General features: G+C 54.7%; 2 protein-coding genes and 1 long non-coding RNA gene across 6 annotated transcripts in view; 2 read left to right on the top strand and 1 right to left on the bottom strand.

Annotated features, from left to right (window-relative positions):
- Nucleotides 1–4,645: 4,645 nt before the first annotated feature.
- On the top strand, nucleotides 4,646–9,199 carry LOC123379552. The gene is made up of 3 exons (XR_006584131.1): nucleotides 4,646–4,919; nucleotides 6,443–6,529; nucleotides 9,104–9,199. It is a non-coding gene; the product is annotated as an uncharacterized LOC123379552 (long non-coding RNA).
- A 686-nt stretch (nucleotides 9,200–9,885) lies between these two features.
- On the top strand, nucleotides 9,886–12,284 carry MARCKSL1 (MARCKS like 1). Its single transcript, XM_023258411.2, has 2 exons — nucleotides 9,886–10,137; nucleotides 10,994–12,284. Exons 1-2 carry the CDS (start codon nucleotides 10,051–10,053, stop codon nucleotides 11,501–11,503), a joined length of 597 nt encoding a protein of 198 aa, XP_023114179.2. The 5' UTR covers nucleotides 9,886–10,050; the 3' UTR covers nucleotides 11,504–12,284.
- A 199-nt stretch (nucleotides 12,285–12,483) lies between these two features.
- The window catches only part of HDAC1 (histone deacetylase 1), a 31,430-nt gene continuing 23,712 nt past the window's right edge, over nucleotides 12,484–20,201 (bottom strand). For 2 of the 4 annotated variants that reach the window (XM_019836592.3, XM_023258409.1), the window contains exons 4-13: nucleotides 19,924–19,998; nucleotides 18,410–18,548; nucleotides 17,807–17,948; nucleotides 16,709–16,801; nucleotides 15,456–15,564; nucleotides 15,234–15,374; nucleotides 14,589–14,697; nucleotides 14,364–14,494; nucleotides 13,936–14,088; nucleotides 12,484–13,097 (exon numbers count right to left, since the gene is read on the bottom strand). In XM_019836592.3, coding sequence (XP_019692151.1) covers nucleotides 12,973–13,097; nucleotides 13,936–14,088; nucleotides 14,364–14,494; nucleotides 14,589–14,697; nucleotides 15,234–15,374; nucleotides 15,456–15,564; nucleotides 16,709–16,801; nucleotides 17,807–17,948; nucleotides 18,410–18,548; nucleotides 19,924–19,998 — 1,217 coding nt within the window. In that variant the 3' untranslated portion in view covers nucleotides 12,484–12,972. Of the gene's footprint in view, nucleotides 13,098–13,281; nucleotides 13,418–13,935; nucleotides 14,089–14,363; nucleotides 14,495–14,588; nucleotides 14,698–15,233; nucleotides 15,375–15,455; nucleotides 15,565–16,708; nucleotides 16,802–17,806; nucleotides 17,949–18,409; nucleotides 18,549–19,923; nucleotides 19,999–20,201 lie in introns of all 4 variants that reach the window. The other 2 variants (XM_003989815.4, XR_002160658.2) reach the window with 2 other exon arrangements.

Here is a 20,201-nt window from a genome sequence, read left to right as displayed (position 1 = left end):
GTGGCCGCCTGAGTCCCACAGCCTCTGGCTCCTTCCCAGAGTAGCATCCTGTAACCCGGCAGGAAGTCCCTCATGCTATCTAACCACAGTCCTGCCGAGGGAGCCCCGGCCCTTCCTCTCATTCTGCCTTGCAGGCAGAGGAGTCCTGCCTGGACAGAGAACCCAGTAAAGACCTAACACAGTGGGAATAAAAACCCTCCTGCAGCCCCAGGGAGGCGAACCTCAGAGGGGCCGAGTGATAACTCATCTCAGAAGCCTCTGCCACAGCCATTTTTCTCACTGAGTCCTTCAACACCCCATTTTACAGACGGAAATTCCGGCAGGCCCAGAGAGGAAAACGGGGCAGAACTGGGACCAGAACCCAGATCTCTTGTCAAAATAGTAATAATCGTAACAACAAATCCGTATTGCTCATTTACTCTCTGCCAGGTACTATGTTGAAACTTGGCGTGAGTTTTCTTTTTTAAGACTTTTCACAAACCTACAAGGCGGATACCATTATTATTTCCATTATCCTCAGAGGAGGAGACTGAGGCTCAGGGCCGTCACGTGACTTGCCCAAGGACACCCAGAGTGTTGGTGGCAGAGCTGCGTGTGACACCAGGCAGTGTGGAGTGCCCAGGTACGCACCCTGCGCCCCGGGGCCCCAGAGGAGTGTCACGGATGTCTGTTTTCCAGGGATCTGGGGAGACAGGCTTCAGGTTCATCACATGATTGTCCCAAGGCTGACTGGTGCCGAGCCACGATGAGCAGGAAGATGTCCTGGGAACAATGCACAGTCCCATGTCCCTCTCTGTGCGTGAAAGTTCTCTACGTTTGCCTTCTCCCCTGGGATCTCCATGTTTCTGCCCCTCACTGCCCAAATAAAGCAGTTTTCACCTCTCTCTGGCTCTCTCTACTTTGGGCATGATCATTTCAGTTCTCCCCACCCATACACACTGAATTAGACTGAACCCACAGGGCTGGGAGGGCCTCTGCAGTCACTCCTGACCCTTCCCCTGCCCCCGGATCCCCCCGAGCCCCCTCCGTGGCACAGACTAGATGAACCAGACCTGGCTCCTGTGGTCCAGACTCTCACAGTGCCATAGCTAGAGAAAGACAGACACATATGCCAGCTCAGTAAAGTGCTGCAGGAGGGTGACATTAGTTTGTCTGGGGCACAGTGAGTCCTCCGATGGATCGGGAAAGACTTCAGGACGGCTTCCTCGAGCTAAATCTTAACAGGTAGGCAGGCACTGGGTAGGCACACACAGGGAACAGCACTCCAGGCAGAGTGGGCACCACAGAGGAAGTTTCCTTCATATACAGGCTGAAATGGTCATCCTGCTGAGGGAACTGTGAGACTGGCAGCCGGTGGGCTCAGCCTAAAATGAGGCTAACTGGGCCTGGAGCGTCAAAGACCTTGAACGCCAAGACAAAGGGGTTGGACATTCTCCAGGAGGAGGTTGAGAGCCAAGGACAGGTTTAAAGCAAAGGAGGGACATGGTTGCCTCATGGCATCTCCAGGTCTAGGCCCCCCCTCCCTGAGTCTCAGGGTAGTGAGAATGAGTAGTCTCTGGTGAATGAGTAGTCTCTGACCCTCAACTAGGTCCAAGGCCTCAGGGCACCTGTCCCTGTGCTTCCCCTCACACACTCTCCTGGCTCCTACCTGAGACTGAGGCCAAGAGTGGATCCTGCCCGGCCTCAGAGGGTGCTGATGGCTGGAGGAGGGAGTCTTTGGGCTGCTATCCTAACTCATCCACTCACGGTCAACAGCAGCTCCCTTCCCAACCCCATGAGACCCACATATGGCCCATCCCATGCCCTTGGTGGGGGCCTCAGTCATGTAAACAGGTAACTACAGGGCAGCCCCACTCTAGCTCCCCAAAGGAGCAGGCTCCTAGAACCATCTCCCTTCCTCCTCCAGCCCCTCTCCCTCCACATGGGACCCAGTCCCGGTCTCTAGTGCTCCCTGCTCCCTGACTGTCTCTGGATATTGTCTTCTCCTCCTGCCCTCTGGCCTCACCTAGTTCCGGCCACTATCACTTTCATCTGGATCAGTCTCTTCCTGGTTTTCTCACCAACAACTCTGTCCCATCTACACTACCAGAGTCTGTTTTCCTGTTTTGTATGTCCTTGTGGGTCATCCAGGTTGAGCTCCAGGGGTATCTGGAGTTCTGGAGAGATCTACTAGAGACAGAGATTTCGGTCATCAGCATATAGACTTTCTCTCTCTCTCTCTTTCTCTTTCTCTCTCTCTCTCTCTCTCTCTCTCTCTCACCCACACACACACACACACACACACACACACACACACATTTCTGTCTAGACCCATGGATCCTAACGACATCCCAAAGTCACCTCGCCTCAACCTGTCCCAAACTGACCTCTCTGTTCCCAAGCGTACCCACTGCTCCTCCTCTAAGCTTCCATGGACCGCTTGGCACCTCCTTCCCCTCATTTGTCCAAGCTGGACCTTCAGGGCCATGCTCCGTCCTTCCTCCTCAGGGGTTCACTCTCTCAATTCTTAGTCCTTCCCTAAGTCCTGCCCTTTTGCCCCCTGAACGCCACCCATACCTCTCTCCCTCTATCTTCCTCCACCCTCTAGCAGCATTTGACATGGTGGGTCACTCACTGCTTTTGGAAACCATTGTTTCCCTCAGCATTCAGGACACCCCTGCTCCTGGACCTCTTCCTTTCTCACTGACCATCAGCTGAATGTCCCTGCCGGCTCCCCTCCCAGAGTCTAAATGTTGGTGAGTCTCTGGAGTTGTCTTCTTGAGCCACTCCTCTCTGGTGAATCATGTGCCTTCAAATTTGGGACACCCCCAAATTCTTAAGTGTAGGCTCATGGACCCATTAACTGCTAGCCTGATGTCTCCATGGGGACTCTAATGGGCATCTCAAACATTAACTCCAAGGCTACACTCGTAAGCCCCAGCACTGAGAATGGGCCCAGCTCCGGAAATGCTGGCGTTGGCTGACACTGCCCAGGCCCCCACTGGCTCTTGCTTGGGTGACTGCAACCACCCAGTGCTTCCCTGCTGCACGGCAGGGAGGACCATCCAAGCAGAGCGACTGCCTGCGTAAAGGCAGGAAGGAGAGCAGGGTTATGGCTCGGAGGAAAGTCCAGAGTGCACCATGGGCATCAGATAGCGAAGACCTTACGTATAAGGTGTAGACATCCCGAGGGCAGTAGGAAGCCACAGAAAGGGTTTAAAGCCAAAGGGACATACTTGATTTGACATTTCTTTCAGTCCTTCGTGCCTTCCTTCACACATCTACTCCATCAACCAATAAATATTTACTGAGCAGCCTCTATTGGAAAGTGACCCGGAGACAGAAGAGAACAGCCAGAGAGGCTGGACTTGGGACAGAGACACAAACAAGGAGCTGATGAAATGCTGTAGGCCCAGGCACAGGTGAGAAGGACCACAGCTGTGGGGGTGGAGGAGAGCAGATGATGACCTGAGGTGGGAGGCTGGGTTCCTGGCTTGGGCAACAGAGTAGGGGGACCCTCGGCCCACAGGGGCTCTATTCCATAGGGTATGTGGTGGGGAGAGCCCTCTCTTCCTCCTGCGGAACGTGGAAGTCCTCAGGAGTGGTTTGATCTGGGTTTCTGGGCTTTAAGAGAAGAGTAAAAATTCAGGAAGTAGAGAAGTGGAGAGAGGCATTCTAGGCTGAGGGAACAGCATGTTCAAAGGCCCTGAGGGGAGAGAAGCTTGATACTCTGAGGAGCTGAAAAGCCAGTAGAGTTGAAGTTCAGTGAGCCAGAGAAAAAGTCCCGCGGGGGGTGGGGGGGGGGGTGCGGCATGACCTGGAGCACTCGGGGAGGCTCACCAGGATATCAGACCTCCCTGGGCAGACAGGAAGGAAGGAGAATTTGCGAAGGGACTAGGAGGGGACGGACAGATGAAGTGTGTATTGGAGGGGGGCTTTCTAGCATGTCTTTCTGGGAAAAGTCACTAAGAGGAGGTCCCACTGGGATACTTCTGAGGTGCAAGAGGAGAGGGAGAGAATCCTCTGGGTTCTGGGGAGACTCCGTTGCCATGTAAGGAATTGATCGAGCCAAATAAATTTCCCTCTGCATAAGTCAGCATCCTTAGAACAGCCCTCTACCACCTGTCCCAGAAGAAAGTTGGTGGAGGGGACACAAGGTCATCTCAGGGAGCTCTTGGACTCCTGCCTCCTCTCCCTAGGCCCAGGGAATGGGCACACTGGTGAATGCCACGTATGGGCCACGCCCTTGGCCAGGATTTCACTCAACTGCACCTACGAATATTGCTGGATGCTCCCCCTGTGCTCTGCGCCCCAGGTGCTCGGTTTTAAGGGCCTCACTTGGTGGCCGTAGCTCATTTACCTCACAGGAACCCCAAGACATGGCTATTATCATCCCCGCTTTACAGACGAGGACACTGAGGCTCCGAGAGGGCCTGCAGCCACACCGCAAGGACGCGACGCTTCATCACTGCAACTGCCTCAACACAAAAACACCTCGCTGAACCCTGGCCACAGCCTGAAGTGACACCCAGGGTCCTCATTTTACAGAGTGTGCACTGGGAGGCCTGGGGAGGGGAGGGACTCGTCTGGGGTCACAAAGCTGCAGGGTGGGTCCAGATCATTTGGAGGAAGAGGTTGGATGGGAGAAGTGAGGGGTCTGAGCAGTGTGGAGAGGAAGGGGTGGCACTGGGGACTGGACTAGGACAGGCTTTCAGTTTCCCTTTGAAAGGACTTCCCCTGAGTGGGGAATTTTGATTGGAAAGTTGTAAGCAACCCACACTCCACTGGTTTGGCTGCCTCTTCCCCAGTGGCACCCAGGATCTGAAAAGAAACTGAAAGTTGGGAAGAGGGGAGGGAAGGGGGAAGGGAGAGGCTAGGGCAGTTCAGAGCAACCGGGTTGAATTTCTGGTGACCTCATCAAGCCTGGGGGAGATAGGCAGGTGAGCCGATGACACGCCGCATGGCTATTGGGGAAATTGAGCCCCGGAGAGACAGCTCTGATAGTGACTGGGCCCTGGCCATGTTACACAACCACCCCACCCCAGTCCCACACACGCACGCACGCATGCACACACATGCACGTGTGTGCTCGCGCACACACGCGCACGCACGTTCACAGAGACCAAGGCAAGAGGGAGGGGAAGGAAGGAATAAAAGGGCTGAGCGGCCTAAAATGTTGAATCTTTGGAATCCAGGTCCCTGTGATTTGGTGACCGGTGGGATGGTGGGTCCTAGGGAAGCGCCCCTGAGGTGCCTCAGTATCCAGACTCAGGTTCAAGGCTCGTGATTGGCAGGGAGGCTGCAGACCTGGGTCCCGCTGACAACCGAACCAGATCCCAGGGTACCCAGGATGCTGGGGAGTCGAGTCCCTGGGGTGCTGAGCCTGTGGCTGCCTTGCCTCTCCCTGCTGACATCCTAATTGTGCCTCACAAACCCGAAGCATCAGAAGCTTTTATGAATGCCTCTGGCTGAACCTAGCACTGCCATGCTCCTCTGAGATCCTGAGAGCCACTTTCTGCTGGTTCTGACCTCCTCCTCTGCTGCTCCCATAAACACCCCGCCTCCCTGGGTTTCCTCCTCTGTAAACAGGAACAATGAGGGTACACATCTCACCAGGTCATGAGCTAAGGTATGGAAAGCAGTTGGCACGGGGCTTGGCGTACAACAGGGGTGTAAGCAATGCTAGCAGCTATGAGTATTATTGGTGGTGGTCATTCCTGCCTTTTCAAGGATCTCCAGGATTCTGTCCTCGGGGGTGTTTCCTCTCCCTCTCTGTTGGCTCCTTCCCAGTCTCCTTCCCAGGGCCCCACCCCATCACCTGCCCCTCCAACGACAGTGCTCCTCGCTGCCTGGGCACTTCCTGGGTGATCTCATGCGCTGCTTGGCTCTGTTTACCTTCATCTCACAGCATCCAGAGGCCCAGATTTCCTGGGGTCAGTTCTGACTTAAAACCTTCTCTGTCCGTTGTCCCTGAAAGGTCACTCGCCAGACTTTGGGCCCTGGCCTTTGGCTCAGGAAACATGATCCGATAGCATGTCTATGTGCTGCCTCCTGGATGTGCCCCTGAATGTTCCCTGGGCACCTGAGACTCAACAAAGCTCAATTCAGCAAGCCCCGCCCCCCCAGCCCAAGTTCTCTTTCCCTCCGTTTTCCTGTCTCAGTCAACAGATCCACTTTGCCAGCTGTCACCCACATCAGAAATGCAGGCGACAACATTATCCCTCCCTTCTCCCTACCCCAGCCCTGCAGCCGGCCAGCCCCTGAGTCCTAGGGATCCTGTCTCCAAACCTTGCTCCAGACTAGGCCTGTCGCTCCATCCACACCTTCACACAAACCGTTTGCTGTTCCCATTTTGTTCTGTTCCAAACTCTACCTCCATCCCTGGCCCGTGCACATGCCCCTCCTTCGTGAAGCCTCCAGCCTCCTTAGCTGACCCCGGTCTGGCTCTTTTTCTCCCTTTAAGGCACTGCCTGCCTCTTCCCCTGGACGGGAAACCCCTGAGGGCAAGGGCTCGGCGTGACTCACAGCTGGTGGAGGAACTCTAGTGTTTGTGAGTATGAATCATGGAGTCCAACCTGTCACTGTACAGACTGGCAAACTGAGGCCTAAGGAGGTTCCAGAGCAGGAGGAGGCTGATCTGGGGCAAAACTACGGTCTGTGGGTCCAGCTGACGTCCCCCCAGAAGGAGACGGGGTGACTGGCGCTGGGAACCGGGCCGTATCAAGTCACCCTTGCTGAGGTCTCCACTGGGACGTAGCCATTCTCTGATGTCTCTTCCCCCCTCCAGGCCTGTGCAAGTGCTGCCCCCCCTCCCCCCGCCCATGCTAGGAAGGCCCATCCCCCACCTCCGACTAGCTATTGCCCACTCACCCCTCACCTGGCATCTCACCGGATCCCCACCACAGGGTCCCCGCGGAGACCTCAAGTGTACCCAATCCTCCTTTATAGGGCCGTGTTCTCTTCTGCCCTCCTCCCACCCTTCAGCCCCACCCCGTGGCTCTCCTGAGGTCCCAGGCTCCCTGCCAAGGAAACTCATTCCCTTCCATCCAGGGAGGCTAGGAGCATCTCAGGCCAGGGCAGGGGGCTGAGGCCTCACTGGACAGCTGGGACGGATGAGGGATGTGTTTTCACATATGGGGTTCTAGTCTCTACAGCTGCCTTTCCCCCGTCCATTCCAGAGTCCCCCTGTCCTTCCCACTGCTCCTCTCCCTGCCTCTGTGCTGGCAAAAGCCCATACCTCGAAGGCTCTGACCACCACGGCCTCAGCGATCAAACGGAGGCACACACAGCCACCCACGGGGACAGGCACAGAAACGCCAACAGCTACTTTTTCATCCACACTCACGTTCTCTCACACGGCCGCACACCCTCATAGGTGTACACCCAATCTCAGTCAGACTCAGTCACCAACGCGCAATCTGGACAGACGGGCACACACCCAGAAAGTCTCAGAGTCGCCAAGAGTCACCAAGTCTCTCTCTCCCTCTAAATACCCACGGCCCAACAAAGATGCAGGCTCACACAACCACAAACGTGCACACCTGGTCACACACACACACAGTCACAAAGTCTCTCACACACAGATACAGAGCAATACACAGTCACACACAGAGAGAAACAGACACACACAGTTGCACACAGGCCCCTGGAGACACAGAACAATGGGCGCATTGTCTGGGCTGGCAGCAGCTGGGGAGGAAGGAGCCACAGTGTGGACGGAGGAGGCCGTGGGGGCTCCGCACACCGCCCCCCGCTCACTCCCACAGCATCCTAAGCTTCTTCCCTCTTCCAGAAGCCAGACCCTGCGGGGACCTGGATTTACTGAGGGATTGGGCTCCCGGACGACCCTTCCTCGGACTCCAGCAATGTCTTGGAGGAGAGGCAGAGCTCCCTGTGGGCCTGGCTCCCTCTGGGGCTCTGGGAACTCAGGGTCCTTCAGAGAGCCCTTTGCTCTCTCCTCCTGGGTTTGCCTCTCAGCCCCTCAGCGCAGCGCCCCGGAAATCGGGAGCTTTGGGATCTGCTCTTCACCCCTGACCCCAACCCCTCCAGGACTCGCACACCCTCCATCTGAGCCCTGCCAGCCGGTGCGGGCAGCGCCTGGCAGCATTGTGGGTTCCCTATTGTGGTCGAGACAGAGACGCAGGTCACGGAGTCCATTCCTTAGTGGCAGTGGGTGGAGAAGGCACTGTTCTGTCAGTGAACTTCAGCGGGGCAGGATGCCCCTCCCAGCCCAAGGCTGGTTCCTTCTGACCTCCCACTTCGGCCAGGCAGTCCCAGATTTGAATGGACGACTTCTCCAGGGGTTTCCGTACAGCCCCCACCTCATTTTAGTGGGTCTTTCCAAATCCTTTCTCACCCTCAGTTACCGGTATCTGCTGTGTGTCCTTGGGCGCATCACTTTCTCTTTCTGAACCTGGGTGTCCCCGTCTGGAAAATGAGGAGGGGTGTTGAAGCAGTTGAGAGTATTCTGTGGCCTCAGAGTGGGGGGGGGGGGCGGGGGGGTCTAGGGGAGTGAGTGCTGAGTGTCATGTCACCTCAGCCCTCCTCCGCCCCTTTGTGGTCAGATCTGTGGGGAGTTCCTGATTTCTCAGGCCCTGCGGTGTCTCCACACCTCACAGCCTCAGGCCTCCCAGGAGGCCATACCAGTAGGAGGGAGGGAGGGACGTGCTGAGCTGTCCAGGGCACAGCCTTGCTTTTGCAACACTTTGCTTCCTCCAGCCCCCATCCCTTTCCTCCTGGGGGCTGAGGGCAGGCAACCGGACACACACATCCGGGGCCAGTCAGGACTCGGGGGTTCCCACAGACCTGTCCATACCAGGGGAAGGGGAAGTGGCAGGGGACTAGAGCTGGAGGGTCTCCACCCCCTGCACCCCGCCTCTCTCTCCAGGCTCCCTCACTCTCCGGCTGGGTAGGGGGCCAGGCTGGGCAGTCTTGGGGCTGTCCTCAAGGGGCTGTCCCAGGAGCCTTGCTGATGTGCCACCCCTCCACTGCAGTGTTTGTTAAATTCCTGGGGTTCCTCTGCCTGCTCCGGGAGGCTCCCTAATACGGGGGAGCAGAGGTGGGGGGAGAGCATCTGACAGGTCAGACAGGTTATGCCAATGTCTCTGAGCCTCAGACTCTCCAGCTTTCAGGTGGGGATGGAGATGCCCTTCAAGGTCGCAGGACCACCCTAATCGGAACTTTGTAATGGGTCCAGGCTGGGGGCAGGAGAGACCAAGGGTGAGTTTGTGGGGGCTTCGTGTGTGACTGGCTGCGAAGGGAAGGGGGGGGGGGAGTTGAGGGACGCATCTTACCAGTCTTGACCAGAGGGACTCCGCGGCGGGCCAGACCCCCCAGGCTGACCGGGACCGGCAGGCAGGGACGTGGGTGGGACCTCTGACGGGTCTCCGGGCCTGAGGGGGCGCAGATCCCAGCGCCGGGCCCTGCGGCTTCTATGACCACATTCTCCGGAGCATAACTCAGGACCAAACCTCTAACGAGTCTGGGCATGTGAGCCCTTCGAAGAGTTCTAGGGGGAGACTGACAGGGGCTGTCAGTGCAGGACCAAGGTGTTGGGACCACTCCAGTTGCCGAGGCGTCCACTCGGACGGGTGGGTGGTGACAGGATTGCTCTCCCTTTCCTCTAGGAGCCCCCCCCCCGCCCAGCTCGCCGAAAGACCCGCCTCTCCCCTACCCACGCTGGACCCCACCTGCCCTGGTAGGCGAGTAGGCTGGGGGTACCAGACCGCCGGCGTCGCCCACTGCGCAAGTGGGGCCCGGGACCTGAGCCCGCCTCTGCTCCTCGATTGGGCGCTTATTTAAATGTCCGGCCCCGCCCCGAGCTGGGGCGCATATATAAGGCAGCTCGGCGGGCGGCGGGCGGCATTCTGGCGCGGAGCTGAGCGGCGGCGGGCGCAGCTAGCGGGTCGGGCGCGGAGAGGGGGGTGCAGCTCGGTTTCCCCCCCGATACCCCTCCCCCTCAGGCGCGAGCCCCACCCCTCCGCCGGCCAGGCCGACCCGGCTGAACTATCCCCTGCGGCGCGAGCCCGGGGCGGCTCCGGGCGCCCCCCAGCAGACCCCCCCCCCCCCATCATGGGCAGCCAGAGCTCCAAGGCTCCCCGGGGCGACGTGACCGCCGAGGAGGCAGCAGGCTCTTCCCCTGCTAAGGCCAACGGACAGGTGGGTGCACTCGGAACGGCCCGACCCGGCCCCCTCCTCCCTCACTTCGCCCCCTTTGGGGCCCTGGGCCGGGGCCGCGCGCTTTGTCCGGCCCGGGACACGCGGCGCCCCCTCCCCCGCCCGGTCCCTTTGTTCTCGGCGCCGCAGCCCCCGCGGGCGAAGCGAGGGGAGGGGCGGGGAGGGGGCGCCGGCCCGGCCCCGCTGCCTTCTTTGTTCGCGGCCCCGGCCCCCGGCGCTGCCCCCCGGCCGCCCCGAGTGCCGCGCGAGGAACAAAGGCGCTGCCGGGCCGCGCCAAGGGGGCGCCCAGGGGCCGCGGGGCGGGCGCCCGGGGGGGAGGGCACTCCACCCTTAGACCCGATCTCGGTGGCTCACGGCCTTCTTTTTGGCGGCGGTGGGGGGGGGGGTGGGTGGGAATCGAGATGGGAGAGCCTAGGGTGGGTGGGGGGCCGTTTACACAAAGCAGGAGGCTGGGAAAATGGGCCGTCCAGGTGCGGAGAAGAGCGCCCTGGGGCGGCTTCCCGCCCGTTGTCGGCTTGCTGGGCTCGCTCGCCCGCCCGCCGGGGATCGGCGGCCTCGAGCGGGTCTGCGCCGAATGGAGAGCGCGCCCCGGGGGAGGTGGGTGGGGGGCCACGGGACCCCAGCGCCTCCTGCCGGCCGCGGCCTCTGCGCGCTCGGCCCCCGCTCGCTCGTGAGGGCAGGAGGGAGATGTTTGACGGGATCCCGGTGGGGGTGAAGCTACAGCCAACCTCCCGGGTTGCAGAATAGTCGGGGTCCCATTGCCTGGAAGGGGTCAGGGGCGGGCTGGGGGAGGTGGGGTAGAGCCCCGGCCCTCATTGCTGTCTCCTCTGCCCTGCAGGAGAATGGCCACGTGAAAAGCAATGGAGACTTATCCCCCAAGGGTGAAGGGGAATCGCCCCCCGTGAACGGAACAGAGGAGGCAGCAGGGGCCACTGGCGATGCCATCGAGCCAGCACCCCCTAGCCAGGGCGCTGAGGTCAAGGGGGATGCCCCCGCCAAGGAGACCCCCAAGAAGAAGAAGAAATTCTCTTTCAAGAAGCCTTTCAAATTGAGTGGTCTGTCCTTCAAGAGAAATCGGAAGGAGGGTGGGGGTGATTCTTCTGCCTCCTCACCTACAGAGGAAGAGCAGGAGCAGGGGGAGATCGGTGCCTGCAGCGAGGAAGGCACAGCCCAGGAAGGGAAGGCTGTTGCCACCCCCGAGAGCCAGGAGCCCCAGGCCAAGGGGGCAGAGGCTAGTGCTGCCTCCAAGGGAGGAGACACAGAAGAGGCAGGGCCCCAGGCTGCAGAGCCATCCACTCCCTCGGGGCCGGAGAGTGGCCCTACACCCGCCAGCGAGCAGAATGAGTAGCTGGGTGGGGGCAGGTGGGTGATCTCTAAGCTGCAAAAACTGTGCTGTCCTTGTGAGGTCACTGCCTGGACCTGGTGCCCTGGCTGCCTTCCTGTGCCCAGAAAGGAAGGGGCTGTTGCCCCCTCCCCGCCACGTTCCCTCTCCTTTTCCCTCCTGTGGATTCTCCCATCGTCCATTTGGCCTTCCTCTTAAGGCCAGTTGAAGATGGTCCCTTGCAGTTTCCCAAGTTAGGTTAGTGATGTGAAATGCTCCTGCCCCTGGCCCTACCTCTCCTGTCCCCACCCCTGCAGAAGGCAATTGCTGGTTTTCTTCCCCAATTCTTTTCCAAGTAGGTTTTGTTTACTCTATTCCCCAAATCCCTGAGCCAGATGTGGGGTGCCTACACTCCCAAACCCTGAGTGTCCAGCCTTCCTCCTCCCCCCCACCCCTGTTGAGTTTTTAGTCTCTTGTGCTGTGCCTAGTGGCACCTGGGCTGGGGAGGACACTGCCCCTGTCTAGGTTTTTATAAATGTCTTACTCAAGTTCAAACCTCCAGCTTGTGAATCGACTGTGTCTCTTTTTTGACTTGGTAAGCAAGTATTAGGCTTTGGGGTGGGGGGGAGGTCTGTAATGTGAAACAACTTCTTGTTGTCTTTTTTTTCCCCCTCCCATTGTTGTAAATAACTTTTAATGGCCAAACCCCAGATTTGTACTTTTTTTTTTTTTTTCTAACTGCTAAAACCATTCTCTTCCACCTGGTTTTACTGTAACATTTGGAAAAGGAATAAATGTCGTCCCTTTAGTAGTGCTTTTTAATGAGTGGTCTTCTGGGAGTAGGGTGAGAAGACTGGTTAACCTCAACCCTTGAGGGAGGGATTAGGTGAGGGGTAAGATTGTGGGGCTGTCTTGTTGTTCAGGAGGGTTGCCCAGATTCTCATGGACACCAGAAGGACAGGGAAGTGGAGTTGAAATCAACCCAGGGATACTGCTAGGAGACAAGCTCAGGAGGATGTAGAAATGTACCATTTTATTACAAAGATTCTCACAAAAATTAAAATAGTATCTCAAAAAGGAAACTAGACTACCAATCTCCACCTGCAGAACTGGGCGAGGATAGAGGGCAGGCAGTGTGAGTTTCTTGGCTCACAGGGGGCCAGTGGGAAGGTATGATAACAGAACCAATCTAAAAATGGCTGATATTACCTTAAGGAGCCTGACAGGGGGTCCCTCAAGATCTAGCCACTCCTAGAATGCCCAGTAAGGACACCTTTCCAAAGCCACTAAGCAGGCACTTAACATTTCAGGATTTTGTCCTATGGCTTCTTAAGAATATGCTTTCCAGACCCAGCACCCTTTATGGTTCAAAATTAAGAAGTGGGAAAGGATGGGTGGCAAGGCAGCCACTAGAAAAGCTCACTCCTAACACATGCCCTGGGCTCAGGGCCCTGGTTCCTGTCTAGTCCCTGGGGATATTTATATTTAATATATTTTTATATAAATACACAGAGAGATAGAAAATATAAAATCTGAGCGGTTGTGGGAGAAAGGTGGGAAACTTGGCAGGAAGCCACAACTGGAGAGGTCTGCTCAGGCCAACTTGACCTCCTCCTTGACCCTGTGGAGAGAGCAGAGACTGGCATGAGATCATGCACCCCAGAGGCCTTGAGGCAAAAATATGGGGACAATGATTTCTATAGGACCCTAGCTGCCCAGGTGACTGCTGAGAGCTGGGGCTTCCTAGCTCTGCCTAGAACTGCAGAGATGGACTGGTCCCTGAAAGAGGTCTTTGTAAGCCGCACCAGCTGTCCCTGCGCCTTCCCTCGGCATAGCGGACAAAAGGGCTGGTGCTCCAATGCCAGGGAGATGGCTGACAGCTCCTTCCTCACCCTTTGGCTTCTTGCTTCTCCTCCTTGGTTTTCTCCTCTTCTGTGACTTCTAGAACATAAGAGTGTAGGGATGGTGAAGGGATCCCTTCCAGAAAGACCCACGGAATTTTCACTTACCTGAAACCCCTTCCCCAACACTGCAGCTTAGTGGACATACTAAAGAGAGAAAAGCCCATCCCAGGCCCTCCCATTGAGCCCTGTGGAGAACAAACAGGTTGGACCGGTTTCCTGGCCTGCTAGAGCCTGAACCCAGTGGGCGGAGGCAGCCCCCTGGGAAACTGGGGTGAAGTGCTGGGAAAAGGGCTTGGGTGGTATGTGAGAGCCACACTCCTGACCAAGGGGAGCCCAGGCATGTCCCTGGCTCTGGAGCCTGGCAGGGCTCAATCAGCCACTGGAGATGACAAATCGAGTTTCATTCTTTTGTGGGCCCTGCCACTTCTGGGAGCTGAGACAGCCCCACAGAAGGCAGGGCCTGAGTCAGCTCCCTCCTCCCAGTGCCCTACATAGATTCATCCTCCTCTGGGGCCTGGGGCTCAAGACCCAAGTCCAGATGCAACCCAAACCCACCTTTCTTCTCTTCTGGATCTTTCTCTTTTTCATCCTCAGTTTTGACTCTCTTGGCTTTTTTGAAGTTGGAAGAGTTCTTGCGACCGCCTTCTCCCTCTTCATCAGAGTCCGAGAACTCTTCCTCACAGGCGATTCGTTTGTCAGAGGAACAGACTGGGAAGCAATGGGAAATAATGGGTGAGAGAGCAGGAGATTATCTTTACCTCAGGACCTGTGCCCAGTGCCTCCCTGTGTGTCCAAGAGACACCAAGGGAAGGGGTGACCAAGAAGAAAGGAAGGAAACTCAGACTCCCTAAACTGTCCCAACTACCAGAACTTGGGTTTCTCAACAAGTGGGTAGCTTGAGAGGAAAGTGGAACCAAGAACAGTGGTGGGAAGTCAGCTACCTACTGAGTGGGAAATTACAGGCCCCTGGGTCTGGGTCTTACTCGAGATGCGCTTGTCAGGGTCTTCTTCGTCCTCGTCGCCACTCTCCTCTGGAATGGCATCCTCAGGAATCACCTGCATTTGGACCCCAGGTGCGTGGGGCAGCATTCGCAGGTTCTCAAACAGTCGCTGTCTATGGCCAATGGTAGAGAGGGTGGCTGGCGCTGGTTAGGGACAAACCAGAGCCTGGAATGTTCAATCAGGGTGTGTCTGGGGAATATACTCACTTGATCTTCTCCAGGTACTCATTGGTGTTCTGGTTGGTCATATTGGAAGGACTGATGTGAAGTTTGAAATCTGGTCCAAAGTATTCAAAGTAGTCGTTGTATGGAAGCTCTAATTGGGGGCAGGAGATAAGAGTCAAAGACCTGGCTACCATGGGACCCTGAGAAAAGCATTTGTAGGTTTATCTGGAACTGCCAGCCCAACCATCAAACTGAGAAGAATGCCTCTGAGACAGGGTGAGACCTGAGTGCTTATCGGGTTTCAGTCTTTTTAATGCCATTCTCCAGTGTCTACACCTCACCCCCCACTGAGGAGAAGGCACAAGCTCATGGTTTAGAAAAATTTAGGCAATGCTCGTTGGGAGCACCTCTTCACTCACTACCCCAGTTACCCTACAGAGTAGAAATTCCAAAGCTATAAATAACCACTGATCATTATGTCTAGACCAGAAGTGGGAAGGAGGGGCGGCAGGGTCAAAAAAGGACTCAGGAAAAAGCGATGGTCTGACAATCACAAGAAGATAGGGAAGAGAATCAATGCCCAGTATCAGAAGAGGAGAGGCCACATGGCCAATGCGGAAGGGGTTATAAACTCTAGGACACATGAGCTCTGGCTCTGCCCAGCCCAACCTGGCCCAGGGCTATTACCATTTGGGATCTCCGTGTCCAGAGCCACGGCTGTTTCATACGTCCAGCAGCGGGCCACGTTACGGATGGTATAACCGCCTCCTCCCAGCATCAGCATAGGCAGGTTGAAGCTCTTCACAAACTCTACACACTTGGCGTGCCCTTGGTGGGAGAAAGGGGTGCTGGGTTACAGGAGCGCCTGGCAGAACCCTGCCCACCCATCCCTATGCTACCTGGTCTCACCTTTGATGGTCAGGTTGAAGCAACCTAACCGATCCCCAGATAGGGAGTCAGAGCCACACTGTAAGACAACTGCACTGGGTTGGAACATCTCCATTACTTTGGACATGACCTAAAAGGACACATCCTGGTCACCACCAGCTTCAAGAAAAGCTATGTGATGTTAGGGGCTGCAAAGGGTGGGCTGCAGTACTTCTTCCGTTTCCTGTATTTATTCCTACATTTCCACTCTCCCTCGTGCGGGGTGGAAGGAGGAAGTATCAGTCTGGAGTTCTTGTTTCCCTATTTAGGATTTCAGTTTTTCAATTTAGGAGGCTCTCCAAGAGGCTTCTTCTAGCTCTAGTAATGCTGCACCTAGAACAGCCTCACCTTCCCCTCAGTCTTCCGCTTCTTTCACTACCCAACCTCCAGTGCCCCTTCTTCTGACCCTTGGCTTCATCTGCCCTGCTCCTTCAGTCTTTTGAGACTTTGAGCCTCCTATTGTGAGGGAGTGCTCACCTTCACCTTTCCCATTCTCACAAGACTTTGATGACGTTACCTAGGACAAAGATCATACCTTGGACTTCTCTGTCACCCCTACTGCAAGGCCTACAGTAGGCACTTGACTACCTAACCTTATTAGGTTAATACTCCAGTAATGGTTCCTTGTGGATTGCAGGTGAAGATTTAACTCCTCAGCTTGGCATCCAAGACCCCCATATACATTTCCCACGTCCTTCAACACTCTTCCCACCCATCATACTGACCTACATACAGCTATGTACTGTCCCCCCCGCTGAATGCCATCCCTGCCCTCCGGCCTCCACCTCCTTCTTCACATAGCAACTCCTCATTTTTCAAAGTCCAGCTCAAATGTCGCCACCTCTGTGAAATCCTCTTTGACTACCCTCTCCCCAACCCAGGCAGCGGTTTGTCTCCCCTTCCTCTGTTCATCCTGCAAAACAGATGACCACACACTGTTGTGTGTGTGCCTGCCTCCCACGATGTAGACTGTGAGGTCTTTAAGGGCATGATTCATGTCTTAGATACTCTTGTATCCAACAGAGGGCCTGACCCACAGAAGGCATCAATAAATATTTGGATGAATTTTGTTCCTCTAGCTGACCACACAGCATAACAATCCAGGGTCAAAACACAGCTCATTTCCCAACCAGCTTCTCAGTGGCGAGAGGTCCCTGAGGTATGCTGGGGGTACTTTGCTACCCATCCCTTAGACTAATCCCATTGGTAGCCCGGGTGGTGGATAAGCCACTTACCGGCTTGAAAATGGCCTCATAGGACTCGTCATCGATCCCATCTCGGAGCGGGTAGTTAACAGCGTAATACTTGCCTTTGCCAGCCCCAATATCCTAATCAAGAGGGACATTAAAGTAAACTGAAAGATGAAGCTAGGAAGAAGTTCAAGGACAGGGGCTGGGAGGCTAAGGAAAGAGGCAGTATTCGAAGAGAGACAATTGGGATCCATGAGGTGGGCCAGGGACAGAGCAGGGGCACCTTGGTTAATACCATTCCCCTCACTGGCAAGTCTAGCTCACGTTTCTGGACACACCACTGAGCCTGCGCCCAGGCTGAGAACTGTTTATGGAGCCAGAGATGGAATACCCTACCCCAGAGCACAAGACCTCCATCTTTGGGTTGGGTTAGAGCTGCTGGTAGTTGGGTCACAGAACTAACACCCACCCTGGGATGACCTTTTCCTCTCCAGAGAAGGTAGAAGAAAGACCATTTATTATGCTGGCCACAGCAAACATGAATTAGTGCCACTTTTTCACCAGAGGGCTAGTGCACGGCAAAGGGTTGGTTTCATATTCATGCTAATAGAAGCAGATACAACAGTTCAGTGAGTTAGTTTCCAAGGACTTTTATCCTGAGGTCTACAGATGGGCTTCAGTAAGGGGAGGTGTCTTTAATTAACTATTCAGTATCAGATACAAAAGATTCCTTATGCTTTCCTGGTGACAGAGTCCATAGCTTTCAGTCAGATGATCAAAGGGGAAGATTAAGAACCCTTGAGATGGTCCATAAGGGTCTCAATTCCTAGCCCATGAGAGAGAACCTGATGTCTCTAGCCTAAAATTCAAATTGTTTGGGGCATCTGAATAGTGCAGTGTAACTTAGCTGTGGCCAGGAGGGGCTTGCAATGAGTCATGAGACCCCTATCCCTCCCAACCCTTTGTGTCTCATCATTCCCTTCCTCCAGAATAAGGGAGGGAAGACCAGGGCAGGTACCCTAGGCTGGGGTATGGCATTCTGAATGGCAGAAGGGGCAGGAAGTGGTTTCTGGTGACATGAGATAGGAGAGTTAGAGCTGGCAGCTAGGGGTGAGCTGGCTGGCCCCTGAAGGGAGTTCTCACCCGTAGGTCCCCAGTTCCCGGGAAGTACTCTCCGTATTTATGAAAGGACACAGTCATGACCCGGTCTGTGGTATAGAAGGCCTCTTCCACGCCATCGCCGTGGTGAATATCAATGTCAATATACAGCACCCTCTGGTGATACCTAGGATCAGAAGGGGGTCAGGGGTCTGGCGGCTCTCTGGGAGTGGGACGCGCCAAGGGCGCCAGGTCCCAGCTTACCGGGCTGGCTGCCTCCCTCAGGTATCTCTAAGCACCAGAGACGTGGAAACTGGCTGAAGGAAGGTGGAAGAGCGGCAGGGTGTCTCCAGAGGCCTGACCAAGCCGACCAAGTCCGATCTTCCTACTCTACAGCCAGGCTCAACTCCAGCCACACAGGGACACTGGAGGCAGGATCTGAGCAGCACCTGCCCCTGATCTTGCCGTGGGCTCAAATCAAACCGGGACCCCGTCAAAGAGAGGATGGCCAGCCAGAGACACTCACTGAACACATCCTAGCCAGCACACCGCTAGGAAAAGCAAACTAGGGAGGCAAGCCCAGGGGGAGAGGGAAGTGGGAACCTGGCCTAAGGTGCTCCTCCAAGAGACAAGGCCAGGCAGGCATACTTTAGCAGTTCCAGGATGGCCAAGACGATATCATTGACGTAACAGAAGCCAGATGCCTCAGACTTCTTTGCATGATGCAGGCCCCCAGCCCAATTCACAGCGATGTCCGTCTGCTGCTTATTAAGTTTCACAGCACTTGCTGGGTGTGAAAGAGAGAACACAAGACTGTTAGCAAGCCATTCTCCCCCTTTCCCCAAGAAGCCCAGGAAACCTGGTGAGAGGTAGAACCTGCCTACTCAATCGCTGGACTGTTCTCTCCCTCCCTCCCTATTCTAACAGGGAGTAAATATGACATTGGCTGGCTACTCTAAGCAACTTTTTTCCAAACTGAAGGTGGAAACCCATCAGTAGGCCTTAAAATTGATTTAGTGGGTCATGATTAGTGTGTGTGTGTGTGTGTGTGTGTGTGTGTGTGTATACACACAATTTTAAACAAAACAGACTAGAATAAAATAACAATAAAGGAAGTTGCTCTTCTGTGAAACTGGCTTCAGAATGACAGTGTGTGTGTACAACCTGGATTGCAAGAGTAAATGTATTTCTTACCATGGTTCATGGTCAAAAAATGATGAAGATACTAAAGGAACTAGAAGCTCAAAGCACAAACAAGCCCAAGAAGTGAGAGAAATATACACTTGTGTATGCAGGTGCATTTGTGGCATGTAACTTTAACAGCAATAAAGACACAGAACAGGCCAAATGATCCAAGAGGGGCCAATTATATCAACTGACGTTGGTCCATAACATGGCATAATCCTGAAGCCACTAGAAATCATGCTATAGACTACCAAAGAAATCTTAAAGATTTACTAAATAAAAAATTCAGACACAAAACTATATACACGTGACACTTTTTATAAAATATGGATGTATATGTTATATCCAGATATATACTAACAAAAAAGAATGCATATACAAACACCAAAATGGTAGTAATGATTATCTTTGGACAGTATGATTGTAGGTAATTTTTTCCTGTGTACATCTTTGTTTCCTGAGGTTATATTGAGAGGCAGGGGGAAGGGGAGAAGAGACCAAACAATGATCATAGGAAAATATATATTTGTTAAAAAAGGGTTTAGAGTAACCCTGGAGGTAGTCTAGAAGTTAATAATGGAAGTGGGAGATACGTGAGGAGTATTTCTGACCTCTAAAGGTAATTACCATGCTCTTTTGTAAGACACAGATGATGACACTTCCCATTTTTATAGCACTTTGCAGTTTGCAAATTGCTTCTATGTACAGCATCTCAACAACCCCACGAGGTCTGCAGGGAATTCCAGTATGTAAGATCTCTGGGTAGGAGAGGACAGTCAAGGACACCTGTCAGTACCATGTCAGAGACTGAACCTGGGCTGGGACTGAACCAGAAGGATATTTTAAAGACCTAAGGTAAAAACTCACAAGACCATTTTATGGGGTCACAGATCAGCCCTACTAGGATAGTGGCCTAAAAGGCAGACCTCACTAATACAACCCAGCACTGCCCTCCAGGAGGGAGGTATATTCCTTACCCACAGAGCCACCAGTAGATAACTGACAGAACTCAAACAGGCCATCAAATACCGGACAGTCCTCACCAACGTTGACTTGAAAGACAGAAGGGAAAAGTTAGTTTCCACAATTCCTTTAGTTTTTTGTTTACATATTTATGAGCTCATGGGAAAAAACAAAGAATTTGGATTCAGAAGGCTTGGGTTCTAGTCCAGGCTCTACTACTTACTGGCTTTGTGATTGGGTCAAGTCATTTAACTTCTTAGAGCTTTGGCTTATTATCTTTAATTTTTTTTTT

Source organism: Felis catus, chromosome C1 (genome assembly GCF_018350175.1).
Source record: "Felis catus isolate Fca126 chromosome C1, F.catus_Fca126_mat1.0, whole genome shotgun sequence".
NCBI classification, from domain to species: Eukaryota; Metazoa; Chordata; class Mammalia; order Carnivora; family Felidae; genus Felis; species Felis catus.
The sequence above is the reverse complement of the archived record's forward strand: the minus strand, read 5'-3'. Positions and strand labels throughout refer to the sequence as shown.